Source organism: Narcine bancroftii, chromosome 7, assembly GCF_036971445.1.
Source record: "Narcine bancroftii isolate sNarBan1 chromosome 7, sNarBan1.hap1, whole genome shotgun sequence".
NCBI lineage: Eukaryota > Metazoa > Chordata > Chondrichthyes > Torpediniformes > Narcinidae > Narcine > Narcine bancroftii.
This window is the reverse complement of record NC_091475.1, coordinates 4152965-4168305: the sequence shown is the minus strand read 5'-3', so window position 1 is coordinate 4168305 and position 15341 is coordinate 4152965. Positions and strand designations below refer to the sequence as shown.

At 44.5% G+C, this 15341-nt stretch overlaps 1 protein-coding gene across 7 annotated transcripts in view; it reads left to right on the top strand.

Moving 5' to 3' along the window:
- The first annotated feature begins 1342 nt into the window (after positions 1-1342).
- The window catches only part of LOC138738420 (uncharacterized), a 56861-nt gene continuing 42862 nt past the window's right edge, over positions 1343-15341 (top strand). The window contains exons 1-4 of one of the 7 annotated variants that reach the window (XM_069888589.1): positions 1361-2198; positions 4357-4538; positions 5469-5589; positions 8628-10510. In XM_069888589.1, coding sequence (XP_069744690.1) covers positions 1736-2198; positions 4357-4538; positions 5469-5589; positions 8628-8668 — 807 coding nt within the window. In that variant the 5' untranslated portion in view covers positions 1361-1735 and the 3' untranslated portion in view covers positions 8669-10510. Of the gene's footprint in view, positions 2199-4356; positions 4539-5468; positions 5590-8624; positions 10511-15341 lie in introns of those variants that run through there. The other 6 variants (XM_069888587.1, XM_069888592.1, XM_069888590.1 and 3 more) reach the window with 6 other exon arrangements.

Below are 15341 nucleotides of genomic sequence, written 5' to 3'. Positions count from 1 at the left end.
CACTGGTGAGATCTCACGGAATATTGTAAGCATTTTTGGGCTCAATGTTTAAGAAAGGATGTGGTAACATTGGAGAGGGTTCAGAGGAGGTTCACAAAGATGATTCGAAGAATTAAATGGTTATCATATGAGGACCGTTTGACAGCTTCTTGGCCTGTACTAATTAGAATTTAGGAGTCTGAAATGCTTCTCATTGAAACATTTCAAAAGTTGAAAGGCATGGACGAGTCGATTAAGAAAGGTTGTTTCCCACGGTGGGAGTGTCTAGGACTAGAGGGCATAACTTCAGGATGGAAGGACGTCTGCTTAGAACAGAAGAATTTCTTCAGCCAGAGGGTGGTCAATCGGTGGAATTTGTTGCCACAGGTGGTTGTGGAGGCCAAGTCAGAGATTGGGTGGTTCTTAATTAGCCAAGGCATCAAAGGTGAAGCGGAGAAGGCCGGGCAGTGGGGCTGAGTGGGAAAATGGATCAGCTCATGTTTAAATGGTGGGGGAGACTCGATGGGCTGAATAGCCTATTTCTACTCCCATGTATTATGTTTCAACGTCAAATCAGTTCTTCAATGAATGCAGTAGCTTGGTCTCTCGTGCCCCTCCAGGGAGGAATCACCCTATCTGAGAAACTTTGACCTCATTCCAAACTTTGCTAATTCTGGTCCACTATTACAATTTTAAAACAGTTTTCTAGATGCATCTTCTGGTTACTGCTTTCTCTATACCACTTCAAGGATGAAAGCTATCCTTTCACCCAAAAAAAATTTCTTACATACAACACTGGAAGCTCTTGATGGTGCATGAAAAATCTCTCTCCTTTGTCCTAATTAGAAAAAAAAACTAACTGATTTATGTAGTGGCGTCATGTGGGATTATTCCAAAGGATTGTACTGTGCCCACGAACCGTTCTGAGAGATGCAAACACGCCTTCAAGGTTATTTGGTTGTTAAATGTAGCAACATTGGGAATGCAAGTATTGACCTCCCTGAACACAGTGGTTTGATACATTCCGCCAACACACACCCAGTGGATGCGACACTCCCGTGGCCTCCTGCGCTGGGGGAGATCAAATGCAGTTCGGTCATTTATTGGGGAATGTTAATCCCGTTTCTCTTCCCAAATTCTCCGGGACTGATGCTGAATATTCCCAGCAACATCGCTCTTGACTTGGCTTTGGACGCTTGGTTTTTATTAATGAATGAATCTAATTCTGCGGCCCGAGGATGGTCCGTGATCCATCTCCTGCCGATAAATGTCACCGGTTACATGTTCTTATCGGCGATTATTTTGCAAATACACGATCTTCGGGCCAGGACCCCCCCACCCCCCCACCCCCCCACCCCCGAACTTCACGTTCCCCTGCCGCTGAGCAGCGCCCAGGTACCGGGGAGCTGCCGGACGCACCCGGGGAGTGGGGGGGGGGGGGGTCCCGAACAGGGCGAAACGCTCAGACTCCGCGGCTCCAGGGCGGCGGCCAGTTCAGCGAGGAAGGCGCCCCTCCTTCACACACGTGTCGCCCCCCCCCCCCCCCATTCCACCCCGACAGCCCTTCGAGGGACGTCCCGGCGCCGGCTGGGAGCCTGAGAGGGGCGCAGATCGAAGTGGGCGAGAGGTGGGAAGGAGTCTGGAGACCAAGGGACTGGGAGAAACAAGAGGAGGTTCCGCAGAGACTAGCGCCGGGCACATCCAGGAAGCAGGATCCGAGGGGGCGAGCCTGCATCGACCGGGGATCGGGGCGGCGATGTGGCCCCGCGAGCTGTTCGCGCTGAGCTGGGCGGTCCTGGCTCTGGGGGTTGCCGCTGGGCAGCGAAACCCCTCCAAGGGGGGCGGCCAACCGGCCAGGAGCTGGAACAGAAGGGCGTTCGACATGCTGCAGGGGAAGGTCGTTTGCCAAAGGCAGGCGGGTCCAGGCTGGGGCCGCCACCCTCTGGGAAAGGGGGAGACCGACTGCAGTCTCTGGGGCTCGGCGGGACGGAGCGGCCAAGCCAGGAGCGCGGGAGAGAAGCGGGACTTCATGGCTCGGGCCAGGGCTCGGGGTTGTTTGGGCAAGTGGGAGCGGGAAATGGTCCGAAACCTGCTGGCCGACTTGCCGCCCCCCACATACAGCCGGTGTGGCGCTGAGCAAGGAGCCCTGCGACGGAATTTCAAACAGCGTTTCCATCTTCACCTGCTGCACCAAGTAATAGCAATGCCCTTAATACAAGGTAGGTCCGAGCCCACCCAATGCCCTTAATACAAGGTAGGTCCAAGCCCACCCTCTGCTCCACCAAGTAATAGCAATGCCCTTAATACAAGGCTGGTCCGAGCCCACCCTCTGCTCCACCAAGTAATAACAATGCCCTTAATACAAGGCTGGTCCGAGCCCACCCAATGCCCTTAATACAAGGTAGGTCCAAGCCCACCCTCTGCTCCACCAAGTAATAGCAATGCCCTTAATACAAGGCTGGTCCGAGCCCACCCTCTGCTCCACCAAGTAATAGCAATGCCCTTAATACAAGGCTGGTCCGAGCCCACCCTCTGCTCCACCAAGAAATAGCAATGCCCTTAATACAAGGCTGGTCCGAGCCCACCCTCTGCTCCACCAAGTAATAGCAATGCCCTTAATACAAGGCTGGTCCGAGCCCACCCTCTGCTCCACCAAGTAATAGCAATGCCCTTGATACAAGGCTGGTCCGAGCCCACCCTCTGCTGCACCAAGTAATAGCAATGCCCTTGATACAAGGCTGGTCCGAGCCCACCCTCTGCTGCACCAAGTAATAGCAATGCCCTTGATACAAGGCTGGTCCGAGCCCACCCTCTGCTGCACCAAGTAATAGCAATGCCCTTGATACAAGGCTGGTCTGAGCCCACCCTCTGCTGCACCAAGTAATAGCAATGCCCTTAATACAAGGCTGGTCCGAGCCCACCCTCTGCTCCACCAAGTAATAGCAATGCCCTTGATACAAGGCTGGTCCGAGCCCACCCTCTGCTCCACCAAGTAATAGCAATGCCCTTAATACAAGGCTGGTCCGAGCCCACCCTCTGCTCCGCTCCACCAAGTAATAGCAATGCCCTTAATACAAGGCTGGTCCGAGCCCACCCTCTGCTCCACCAAGTAATAGCAATGCCCTTAATACAAGGCTGGTCTGAGCCCACCCTCTGCTGCACCAAGTAATAGCAATGCCCTTAATACAAGGCTGGTCCGAGCCCACCCTCTGCTCCACCAAGTAATAGCAATGCCCTTAATACAAGGCTGGTCCGAGCCCACCCTCTGCTGCAAGGCAAGTGGCAGGGAAGAACATACGAAATGTGCTGGAGTTTGGTGGAGTTAAACTTTGCCAAGTCCAACAACCAGCAAAAGCCTCTTGTTCCCAAAAACTGGCTTCAAACTATCCTTCCAACATCTAGACCATTGGGAAAAATAGGTAGAGGTCATTATCTCAAAGAATATAGTTATTTGAACAAAGTCATTCCTGGAAAATAGCATGAAAAAAAACCCCAGATTATTCTGGGCAAATCTAGAATGCCCTGAAATGCAGGTGCATATTTGGATATTTTACTTTCTCTATTAACACTGGCCTAGTTTACAAAATAGGAAGCCTTTAGTGAGATACCAAGTAGTCCCACTCTCATCCTTCTACAGTTCCAAATTGGTTTTAACAGTTATGGATTGAATCTGATTCTGTCACTATAACAACTCAGTCCATCTTGTCCGATAGGACTAACATTTCTTCACAGGGACACTGCTCCAACACCTCGGGGGGGGGGGGCGCTCTGGCACTGTTTTTACTGAGCTCTGGAACCTGCAAGATTAGGACTGTACCCATGCCAGTTATGTAAGGGTCCTGTTAGTTTTGTAAATCCTTCACAAAAGGAAATAGAAAACTGTCAGTCCATTTGCAAATCTATAACCAAAAGCTGTGGGTGCACAAGTTAATTTAGCAACGATGTAGGCTGTTTTTTTCGATCTGCATTCCCAGAGCAATGGGTAAAAATGTCAATTTAAATATCATTCAATCCAGAACGAGCTAAGAGATCCACGTACATTTTTATTACATTGGCTTCAGGTGCAATAATTTTAGGGCATTGTGCCAGGTTTTGAAAAGCATTCATCATTTGTTTACATACACTTTTCTTTCCCTTAAGATTGAGTGAAAACATACAAGGTGTTTTATGGCCAACGATGAAAATAGCAGTAAAAAAACACCTGAAGCTGAAAATTACTTACATAAAATTATTAGATAAACAATAACCAACTGCATATTTTTAGCTGGATGGAACTCCAGGGTCACGTAGAAACTATTGCTTCATGTTAACTGCCAATTTATTTTCTTTTGGTTTTTGATTGCAATTTACAAAGGATTTGTGACTTTAATTAAACAGTGAGCTGGAAGGAAGCGATTGAACTGGAGTTTCAAACTCCAGCAGGAAAAGAAGCCCTGACGAAGGTCAAGCTATATGGCACCTTTCTGGTGTTCTTTCTGGACGAAGAAAAGGATTGGCTTCCTCACCAAGAGAGGAACTTCAGTATCAGCATCAAAAAAGGGAGATGGTCAAAACATGAGGCAAGTAAACACCATTTGGTGCTGAATAGATTTTCCAGAGGTGATAGAAAATTCTTACCTCCTGTATGAATTCTGCTCTACTTCCTTCTGCACATGTGTTTGACGATTCGGAGACCTTCTGCACCTAATCTTGAATTGTTGGAAGTGTAAATTGTGTTGTGGGATGATCCACTGCATGTTTTAGAGCTCGGTACATGACAAGATAGTGGGTAGATGCTGTGTGCAGCATTTCTTTTCTCTATAACAAGTTTGTGCATTGTTTTTAACATGCATTCAAGTCACAAATGTCTGGTCATTCATAATAAGCATAAAAGGGGCATGATTTATGAAAATGTCAGCAGAATTTGGGATATTCTAAAGAGTGTAACACCCAATACGAATAACTGAAGGGTTCGATCAATAGGCTAGCAGCCTATAAGGCAATAACCAAAGGACATCCCAGCAGATATTCGACTGATAAGTTTTATATTGACTATGATTGCATTAACAGTCCCAGTAGTTTGGGGGTGGGGGGGGGGGTGGGTCCATGGTTTTGGGTGACTTGGTTATCACAACTGTAGCCTCACCGTTCTCAAACAAGGAAGAATCATCTCATTGTTACTTCAAGAATTTTGACAGAAAATGTGGCCACATTGAATATTAAGTCACACGATCAAATGTTACGTACTTTTTCCCTTAAAACCAGAGTGAGAACATAGGTTAGGTGTAGATACAGAAAATGTCCATTTGTTTTTAACCTGACTGTTTTACCAATCTTGGGGAAAGTGGAGATTTATTTGAGGGCGAGATCGAGGAAACTTCCTTCTTTGCAAGTAGGATCCTGGGAACTCTGGCTTTGCAGACGTTCAGCCATGGATTCACCACCGTATACGACAGGCTCTCACCTTTCTTACAATTGCTGTTTGTATTTCATTAACCTTGTGCCTTCAGCTAGTGTGCGTGACTGACGACTCGAAGTACATAATACTGGAACTACCAGCCAAAGCCTGCGAGTGGTTTTGTTCTCCATCCCTTCAGATTTCAATGCAGATGAGACCATTATGTGCTGATAGTAAGTGTCTCTGTCTTGTTTTCCTCTGAACTCATTTTGAATGAAGTCTATCAGGCTCTTCCTGAAAACTCTGTCAGTTTTGAGTGCATGAAACCCATTACAAAGACAGCAGGGCCTTAAGTTGATCACTTTTATCCAAGTTGAGCTTGGACAATTTTCAAGTGTTCTGAGGCTGCTTTTGAGCATTATTGGTTTAAATTCAAAGTTCCATCCTCATAAATTATAGTCCTGCTCTTCGTGGACATCAGAACAACTGCCAAGACATTTTAAACGTGGATTCGGACAAGTGAGCAGCTCTTGGTAAGAGAGAGTGTGTTCAGCTGAAAACAGTGGACAGCAACATGGTTCTGACGACACACCCTCAAAATGACAATGTGGGGTGGGGGATGGGGTAAGGGGCTGGACAGTGTCGGGGGCAGAGGTTGTGCCAAGGGGCGGGGCAATGTTGGAGTGAGGCAGGGGATGGGTGGGGGGGGAGGTGAAGGGAAGGGGCTGGACAGACTGCTTCTTAGAACAAAGGTAATGTGATGGTGGTTCTTTGTATTAAGGGGAAAAGCAAAGGTGGAGAGCCAGTTTCCCATGGTAGAGGTGTCTAACACTAGGGAGCTCAGGATTAAGAGGAGAAAGGAAGTTTCAAGCAGATCTGAGGGGTAAAAGTTTTCTACTCTGAGTAGTTGGTATCTGGAAATTAGCTGCTGGAAGAGGTGGTGCATGTTGGAACAACACCAACGCACAAAAGGCACCTGGACAGACAGGTACATGAATGGAGGGATACATATTTAATGCAGGCAAAAGGGAGTAGTACTGTGGGCGTGATGGGCCGCATTGACATGGTCTTTTCAGTAGTTTATTTGATTGAAGGTATTGAGATAGGATTGCTCCATTTGTGGAGAGCACAGAGATACTGCGCAGAGGATCCAAGGAGGTGACAAAGTAATAAGTAGATTGGATGAATATTTTGCAAATACCATGAGATGAGGGAACTGAAACATGCATAGTTGAGCCCTTTGAGGACCATGCAGCATCAGTTGTACAAGAAATAGGAGCAGGAGTTGGCCACTTGCCTCTCCCACCTGTTGAACTATTTGATAAGATCGTGGATGATCTGATCATTGGTTCAGCTCCATTTGTCTGTTTTTGAAAACCCTCAACTCCCTGATACACCAAAAATCCATCTACCTTAGATTTGATTAATACAGTTAAACCCCCGGCATCTGGAGCCTACAGAGATTGGTAGAACCCGGATAAGTGGATTTTCCAGTTGCTTGAAACTTACTCTTACAATACCCAATTATATACTGCATTAAGAATAAACAGTTGAAAAGTAAACTAAAACTTCACTTGCATGAATATATAAACTTTAAAGCATTTTACTTTACTTCCAGACACATTCTTTGAAAACATTTAACCGTCGTTGCATCTGCAGACTCCATGGAGCTGCCCGAAAGACAAACAATAGCATTACAAATAGTTACCCACCACCCCCCAAAGTTTACAGATAAAGCCTCTGACCGGGGCGACTCTTACTAAGGAGACACTTTAAGAGAGTTACCCCAACAGCGAACGGCATCAACCAGATCTTCATCCTGGCCGACACCAGTGCTGTTTGACACAACTTTATCCCAACAGCTGCTACGAGCAAAACACAACCAAGGCTCTCGGCTGGGTTAATATTTGCTCCCATGTTCACCAAAGAGTTACGTTTTACTTCAGAAAACATTTATAATTTTAAACTTACATTTTTTACCTATTAATTTATTCTTTTTTTTATATTTATTTTCCTTATATATTTATTTGCCAGTTGCTTGAATTCTGGATACCGGGGTTTTACTGTATTTGAATCCATGGGATAGAGAATTCACAAGTCTCTGAAAGAAAATATTGGTCTTCTCCATTGTTCGAATTCTGAAACAATATCCCTAGATCTAGATCCCCTTTGGGGTAAACATCTGCTCCAGACCCGATAAGACTCTCACCTTTCTTTAGAAGGTAACAGCTTCATCCCAAAATCAATTTTCCCTGAAGCACCTCCCGTACAAGAACATGTATTCCTCCTGAAATTAAACTCGACCCATCACTACCCTGTTCAGTTGGACCAAGACCTACTGCTTTTCAGTCAAAGGCCATCACTCCATTTGCTTCCCAATTCCAAGCTGCACTTGCAGCCTAAATGTCTGTTTCATGCAAGAGGGCAGGCATATCTATCAAGACTGCAACATTTAAACATCTGATCAGACATCTCCTCATTTACTCCCTCTGAATATTTTGCCCATTCTTTTTACCAATCCCAATTGACAAATGTGAATCAAGTGCACAGCCCCTTAATGGAAGTCATCGTTGTCGATTGCAAAGTGTGGAGGCCCCTGTGTTGATTTGGAAAATGATTCAGTTAGGTGTTTCTCGTTTTCTCCTGGCTGGCCAATCCTCCATCCATGTCACTGTGGCCCCGATTACCAAGAGCACTTCTTGCAGCGATCTTTTATGTAACTCCCTATCAAATGCCTATTTAGAAATCCCATGTACACATCTGCTACTTTTACTTGGATGCCCTTTGCTTAGAACATCAAAGAATACATTTGTCAACTTAATTTCCCCTTCATGAAACCCAATACTCCTCACAGCTTTCAAAAGGTCCTGCTACCAAATCCTTAATAATGATGGTGCAATAGATTGTGCATAACTAATAGACTCTAGCATTTTCCCAACACCAGATATTTTGCTAATTCTCCAATGGTTTCCTGTACATGTTGCTCTCCTTTCCCAAATGAGATTATTGCATTTGTAGTTTTTCCATCGACTTGGATTTTCTGGAGTCTGAAGCATTTGGAAGTTTATGACCAACCTGCCCACTATCACTGCATAGTACATTAATACACAAAATGCTGGAGAAACTCAGCAGGTCCCACAGAGTCCATGGGAGGCAATGATGTAGAACCAATGTTTTGGGCCTGAGCCCTTTAGAAAGGTGCATGCCTATCCGTTGTTTCATACAGAATACATTCATTTTCCAATGATCTTTCCTCTTGTATTAACAGCAGAAGAGGAGACAACTTTTTATACTGGATATTGTTCACGTTAGTCAGATTTATTCCATGCCCCAAGCTCACCTCAACAATCTTGTTTCTAAACTAGCGGAGAAGAAATGGGCGACAGCGTCACAGAAGGATTGTGCCAGAGCTGCTGAGTGCCAGGAGTCTCTCCCACAGAAACTACTGTTTGGCTGGGATACAAAGCGATACACTCGCATTCCACCCACCATTCTTGCCGTACTAAAACATAGACGATCAACCAGAAAGAAAAATCACTAATTGTGTTTCTGTGGATTGAGAAATCGATAAACCTTAGCAGTGCAGGAGAAGGACCCCAAATGAAGGAAGGCCGGCAGCAGGACCTCACATCAGTTATCCAAATGTGATGCTAGCTGGGTGTACGAGGTTTCATGATCATATTCTGTTTACTTCTGCAAGATGTACATCAATACAGGTTTTTATTAGTTTGATTACTCAGCTCACGGGCAGGAAAGCACTTAAGGTTTTGCAATCTTTTAGGTACAATATTTGTTATGTTGCTGTGGTTTTTTTGGACATGTTTTTGGCTACATTGGGCCTGCCAGTATTGATGCATCTAAAATACTACAACACATTGTCATTAGTTGAAATCATTATGAAAAAAAAATGAAGGTGGTCCTTTAAGATCAATAAAGAAAAAGGTTCAGGTCTTTGAAGTGCCCGTTACTATGGTATTAGTCCCGTGAAGAAGTAGATTGATTGTCTGTCGACTGCAATAGCATCTGCTGGATCTTTTTGAGTTATTTTTTTGCAGCTTGTTGCTGGACATTGCTTCTGAAAAGAAAAATCTTTTTGTTCCCATCTCCTTAAAATATATATTAGGAGTTTGGTGTGTAAAAAAAGGAACAGATCTTCCTCCATAGGTTTTAACTGCAAACTTATCTTCCACTGTGTCAAGAGCTGTCCAAATGCACAGCTGAAATCAACACTGAAAGTGGTAACAGATGCTGTGATGATTTATATTTGACAATCTACATCCAAAATTTGTTTTGGGATGATGTGACAATACAGATTGGTTTATATTCACTGTACATAACATGCTATCAGGACACTTCTTCCATTCATCACTAGGGGGAGGGTGGCAAGGAAAATCACATTGAACCCATGAGCTGCCTGTTGGTCTACACCTCCTCATGACCTTTCTCCCTCTTACTCAAAAGTGCATTCTTGTTAACTTTGCACTTCAAAATAATGAAAGAAATAGCGTAGCGGTTAGCACAACTCTTACAGCGCCAGCGACCAGGGTTAGAATCTCACGCTGTCTGTAAGGAGTTTGTACATTCTCCGTGTCTCCCCTGGTTTTCCCCGGGGGCTCCAGTTTCCTCCCACTGTTCAAAATGTACCGGGGGTGTAGATTGATTGGGCGGCACGGGCTTGTGGCCCCAAATTGTCTGTTACCACGATGTATGTCTAAATTATAATGTAACTATTTAAGTTTGGCAGATGAATGAAGCACTGTTTCTCAAATAGGACAGGCCTCAAGTTTTCAGTTGATCCATTTTCTTGTGGATCCTAGTGCAGATGTGAGCAACGAAAAGCCTTTATTGTGTATGCTGATCACAGTCTTCTCTAGTCATGTTAATGTGCTATCTGCTAAATGATGAACCAAGGGATTTCTTGTAATTTCTTTGTCCCCCAGAGCCAGTAGTATTGTGGTTATATTACTGGAATTATTACTCGTGAATACAACATTAAATCTCATTAAATGTACACGACTCAATTAAAACACTGGAAAGCTAAAAATAAAACTTTGTAAGCTTCTTGAAAAATAAATCCCACTGGTTGACTACAGTATTTTCTGGAAAGTTACCCAGTCTGGCATCCTACAGACCATTAAACCAAGGGTTGTGCATATTACAACAGTTTCCATTCAAAAGTTTGTTTTCAGACAGTGTTGAACCCTTGAGCCGACGTCTAGATTGAGAATGACCCTGCTTCCCCACAGCCTGCAAATCTTTGACAGCCTCGCGCTGCTCATCTATGTTCAGGATGGGGGGGGGGGGGGGGGTTGACACCCGCCTGGTCGGCTTAGTCCAGAAGGCTGCTGACCAGACAATGCACACATACATGATGGATGTATTCTCCAAAAATCGGCTTTGAGGAAGGAAATCCAAAATTGGACGAAATGGCTCTACATGGACAGCCGTAGTGCAGTCGAAACCAATGAGTGGGAAACACATGGTTCCCCATCAAGTGTGGAGTCAGGCAGGGATGCCTGCTCCCTCCAATCTTATTTATGTGCTGCATAGAGCCAGGAGGAAAGAAGAGGGCATAAGTGGAGTTGGTCAAGGCCTCCCAGTACATATATGTCACCATTTCTGTTCAGGCACATAATTAGTCCGCACATTGATCACCATCTGCACCATTTTGAGTCTGCATCAGGTGCCAGGGTAAACAGGAAGAGTGAGGCAGTGCTCTTGACTGGTCCATCATCCCCTTCACAGTCAGATTTGACTACCTGAAGGTGTTGGGGATCTGGTTTGGAGGGGCCAACAAAAATTGGAGCAGACTGCAAAGGTCCACCAGAAATTGGGGGCATGGCGTTCCTTCTCAGTAACAGGGAAGAGCCTGGTCATCAGCCACGAGGTGCTCTCAGTACTGCCGTATGTGGCACAGGTGTGGCCCATCCCATGCCACTTTGCCCTGGTGGTCACCAGAGCAATTTTACATAGTTCAATGGGGATCCAAGATGGAAAAGGTTCAAAGGGTAGCCATGTACAAGTCACCAGACAATGGGGCAAGGGCATACCCAACGTGGCCCTCATCCTGAGGATCACCTTCATGTGTGGGGTGTTACGAGCCCAGAGGACTCCAAAACCCAGCTGCAACAGAAATTAACAAAGACAAATGGTTACTTAAACAAAAGTTGCTTTTAATTATCTTTAAACATGAAAGCAGAATCACACTTTATCTTATAACTATTGACTTAACCCCCTTCTAATTCTAAGCGCACATGTATGTAATGTGTGTGCAAGTTCAGAAAAGTTATTTGATTCACAGTCCAATCTCACTTCTCATTCCTCCAAGTTTACTGGTTGCAGGCAATTCTTATACTGTGCACAGAATTTAACATTTATAAAGTTCACTAGGTTTTGGTGCTTGAAAGGTAAATGGTTACCACTCAGGAAGGTTCACGTCATGTCATAAAATTTTAAATAAAGTTTAAAAAAAAAGGAAGGTTGACGTCAGAGTTCAGAGAGAGAATTGTTGTTCGCTGGATGCAAACTGATCCCTTTTAATCAGCCACGTCACTCTCCCCCTCTCCCCCTCTCCCCCTCTCTCCCTCTCCCCCTCTCCCCCTCTCCCCCTCTCCCCCTCTCCCCCTCTCCCCCTCTCTCCCTCTCTCCCTCTCTCTCCCTCTCTCTCCCTCCCCTTCCCCTTCCCCCCCTCCCCCCCCCCCCAGAATTTTACTCCAACATTGTTGAGAGTATATATTTCTATACATGATCAATTTTAACATCTTCACAAACAATCTGCTATCACATTATTTGTACCAGTTTAACAATCTTCTGTTTTTATTTAAAAACACCAGAGGATTGTGGTCAGTAAATATCACAATTGGTTCATGAGACAAACTGAGATATACATCAAAATTCTGCAAAGCAATTATAGAAAGCAGTTCGTTCTCAATAGTGGAATAGTTCCTTTGATGAACATTGAATTTTTTTTTTTAAAGTAGCCAATTGAATGGTAAATTTCATCATGTTTTTGTAATATGACTGCACCTGTTGCCCCCTCACTGGCGTCCACTGCTAAAAAATGGTCTGTCAAAATCAGGAGATTTTAAAACACTGAACAATGCCATAGCATCCTTTAAATTTTCTAAAGCTATCTGACAAATGTTAATCTACACAAATTTCTCCCCTTTCTTCAAAAGATTGGTTAAAGGAAGAGCAACCTCAGCAAAATTTCTACAAAATTTCCTGTAATATCCTGCCTTTCCTAAGCACCTTCTCACTGCTTTCTTGCCATTGGGAATAGGAAACTCAGAAAATGCTTTCACCTTAGCTTGAATAGGTGCAGCTTTGCCATGACCAACTACATGATCTAAATACGTTACAGTGGCATTTGCAAATTTACTTTTTGCTAAATTTACAGTTAAGTTTGCTTTAGATAATCTTGCAAACAATTTGTCCAATTCCCTCAGATGTTTTTCCCCTCGTGTCACTTTTTGTGACCATGTCATCAATATAAGCATCTGTATGAGTTAACCTTGGATTACTGAATTAATCATCATTTGGAATGTTGCAGGGGGCATTTTTCATGCCAAAAGGCAACACATTATACTAATAGAAACCAGATGGAGTTACAAAAACTGAAATATTCTTTCCTCTCTCAGTTAGAGGCACACACTAGTAGCCTTTCAACAAATCCAACTTGGTAAGAAATTTAGCTTTCCAAATTTTATCAATACAGTCAGAGGATAAGCCTCTGTTTTAGTTACTGAATTAACCTTCCTATAATCGGAACAGAACCTAACAGTTCCATTTGGTTTAGGAACCAGAACACAAGGAGAATTCCAATCTGAATTTGAAGGTTTAATAATATTTTTAAAAACATATATTCCACCTCCTGAATGTTTATTCTTTATGAGTGTTGTTTTATGGGACTTGCATCTCCCAAATCCACATCATGATAAATTACTGATGTCCTTTATAGCACATCAGGAAACAAATTTGTATATTTCAAAATTAATTCTTTCAACTGCATCTATTGTTGTGACATACGATGGCCTAACTTTTCCTCCAGTTTTTCCAAAATTGCTGAGTTTGACAGGCACACAGGAACCATGGTTTCTTTAAGGTTACCCTCACAAGATTCTGTTTCCATAATCTTAAGATCTATAACTTCCTCAACCCTGTCAACAACTAACATCTCTGATACAGACTGTTCTCCACTACCCTTATCCTCATAATAAGGTTTCAACATATGTATGTGACAAACCCGAGTTTTATTCCTACAATCTGGAGTGTTTACAACATAGTTAACATTATTTAACTACATTTGGTTCAGAAAATCTAGCTCTCAAAGGATTGTCATGTGTTGGGAACAAAATTAAAACTTTAGTTCATGTCTTAAAATTCCTCACTTGAGCTTTCCTGTCAAATAAACATTTCATTTTACCCTGAGCCTTTGCTAAATTCTCTGAGAAATGACAAAGAGACTGACTCCATCACTGATGGGGTCAGTGATGAACAGCTCAGGATGGTGATGCCCTCTGCTAAGGACACATCAACTTTACTCTGGCCTATTTCTGGCATTTAATGTCCACCAATAGTTTCAGAAGTAGATGCACACACTTGAATAAAGTAACATCAAAAGTGCACTGCACACGGATTTGCATCGTCTGTACATCCCATGGTCCATGCAGAAAAAAATACGAGTGCAGAGGACTACACTAGAATTTACTATACCATGCAAATCAAGTGAAAGCCACCACTAGGCATTTTTAAGCTGCAGTACCCGGGCAGCCCTCCTGGGACCCAGGTGTGAATAGTGGGGTAAAGGTGCACCTTTTAAGCTGCAGGGGGAATCAACCCATTAAATTGCCAACCTGGCGATTTAAGGGGATCCCACCTCTGCGATGACTCATTGAATGACACGGCTCTCACTCACTGGAGACTAATCGAAGTCCAAATGGTGAGCGGGAACAGGAACGATTTTCAGATGCTGGCTGAGCAACTCTGCTGAGCTGCAGTCCTGCAGCCAACTGTTGTGATCACTGCTGTCGGGCCAATGCTGCGGTCATTGGAGGAGCAGCAGGATGTAAGCATAGCACATTTCAGTAGATGCGGCCTAGTGACGCATGCGTGGACGTCACTGGAACAACCAGGTCAGCCATTTTCATTTTCAAGCCACCAGTGGATGCAACCTAGGTAAGTTTAACTGGGTTCCCTGATGACCTCTGAGGTAGGTCAGGGACCCGGTTGGATTTGGGCCACTGATCAGGTCAGACCCTTTCAAGCTGCCCTGTAAGTGGGGCATAAACCAGGCAAATTGCCCCATTAACCCCATTTTACAGGGCAGCTTGAAAGGGCCTAATGTTTACAAATGGTTTTAAACTCAAAAATCTAGTGGAATGATTCCCAAAGTGAGCACTACTGCCCCCTACCCCCCCCCCCCACCCTGTGGGCAGTGGAAAGATCCAAGGGGGCAGTCCAGGAATGGGGGACAGTCCAGGGCTTCAGTCTTGTATTATTCACTCTAATGAAGAAGCCAGTGCAGTAATTTTCTGGCCAGACTCAGGGTGGCCCTAGTGAGCAAAATAAAAGGCAACAGGGCGTTCTCACGACAGCTGATCTCAGTGGCCGCCATGATGTACTGGCGTCACTACCCCTCCCCGCTCAGTGCTGCCTATAATCTCCCCACCCACGCAGTGCCACTACTAACCCCCTGCACCCACCCTGCTCAGCGTCACCACTAACACCCCTCTCCCCACACCATTATATGGGGGGGGGGGGGGTGCTCGGGATGTGGCCTGGAGACCAAGGGGTCGGCAAGCTGAAAAAGTTTGGGAACCACTGATCTAATGCAACCTGAAAAAAAATTACATCTTCTCTGCTAACATTTACAAAAGAGTTAACTTTGGCGACACTCTACAATAAAACTGATAACCATGTGGCCACAAAATCCTTCCTTTGCTGACAGTGAATGGAAAAAAAAGTAATCTATCTTTATCACAAA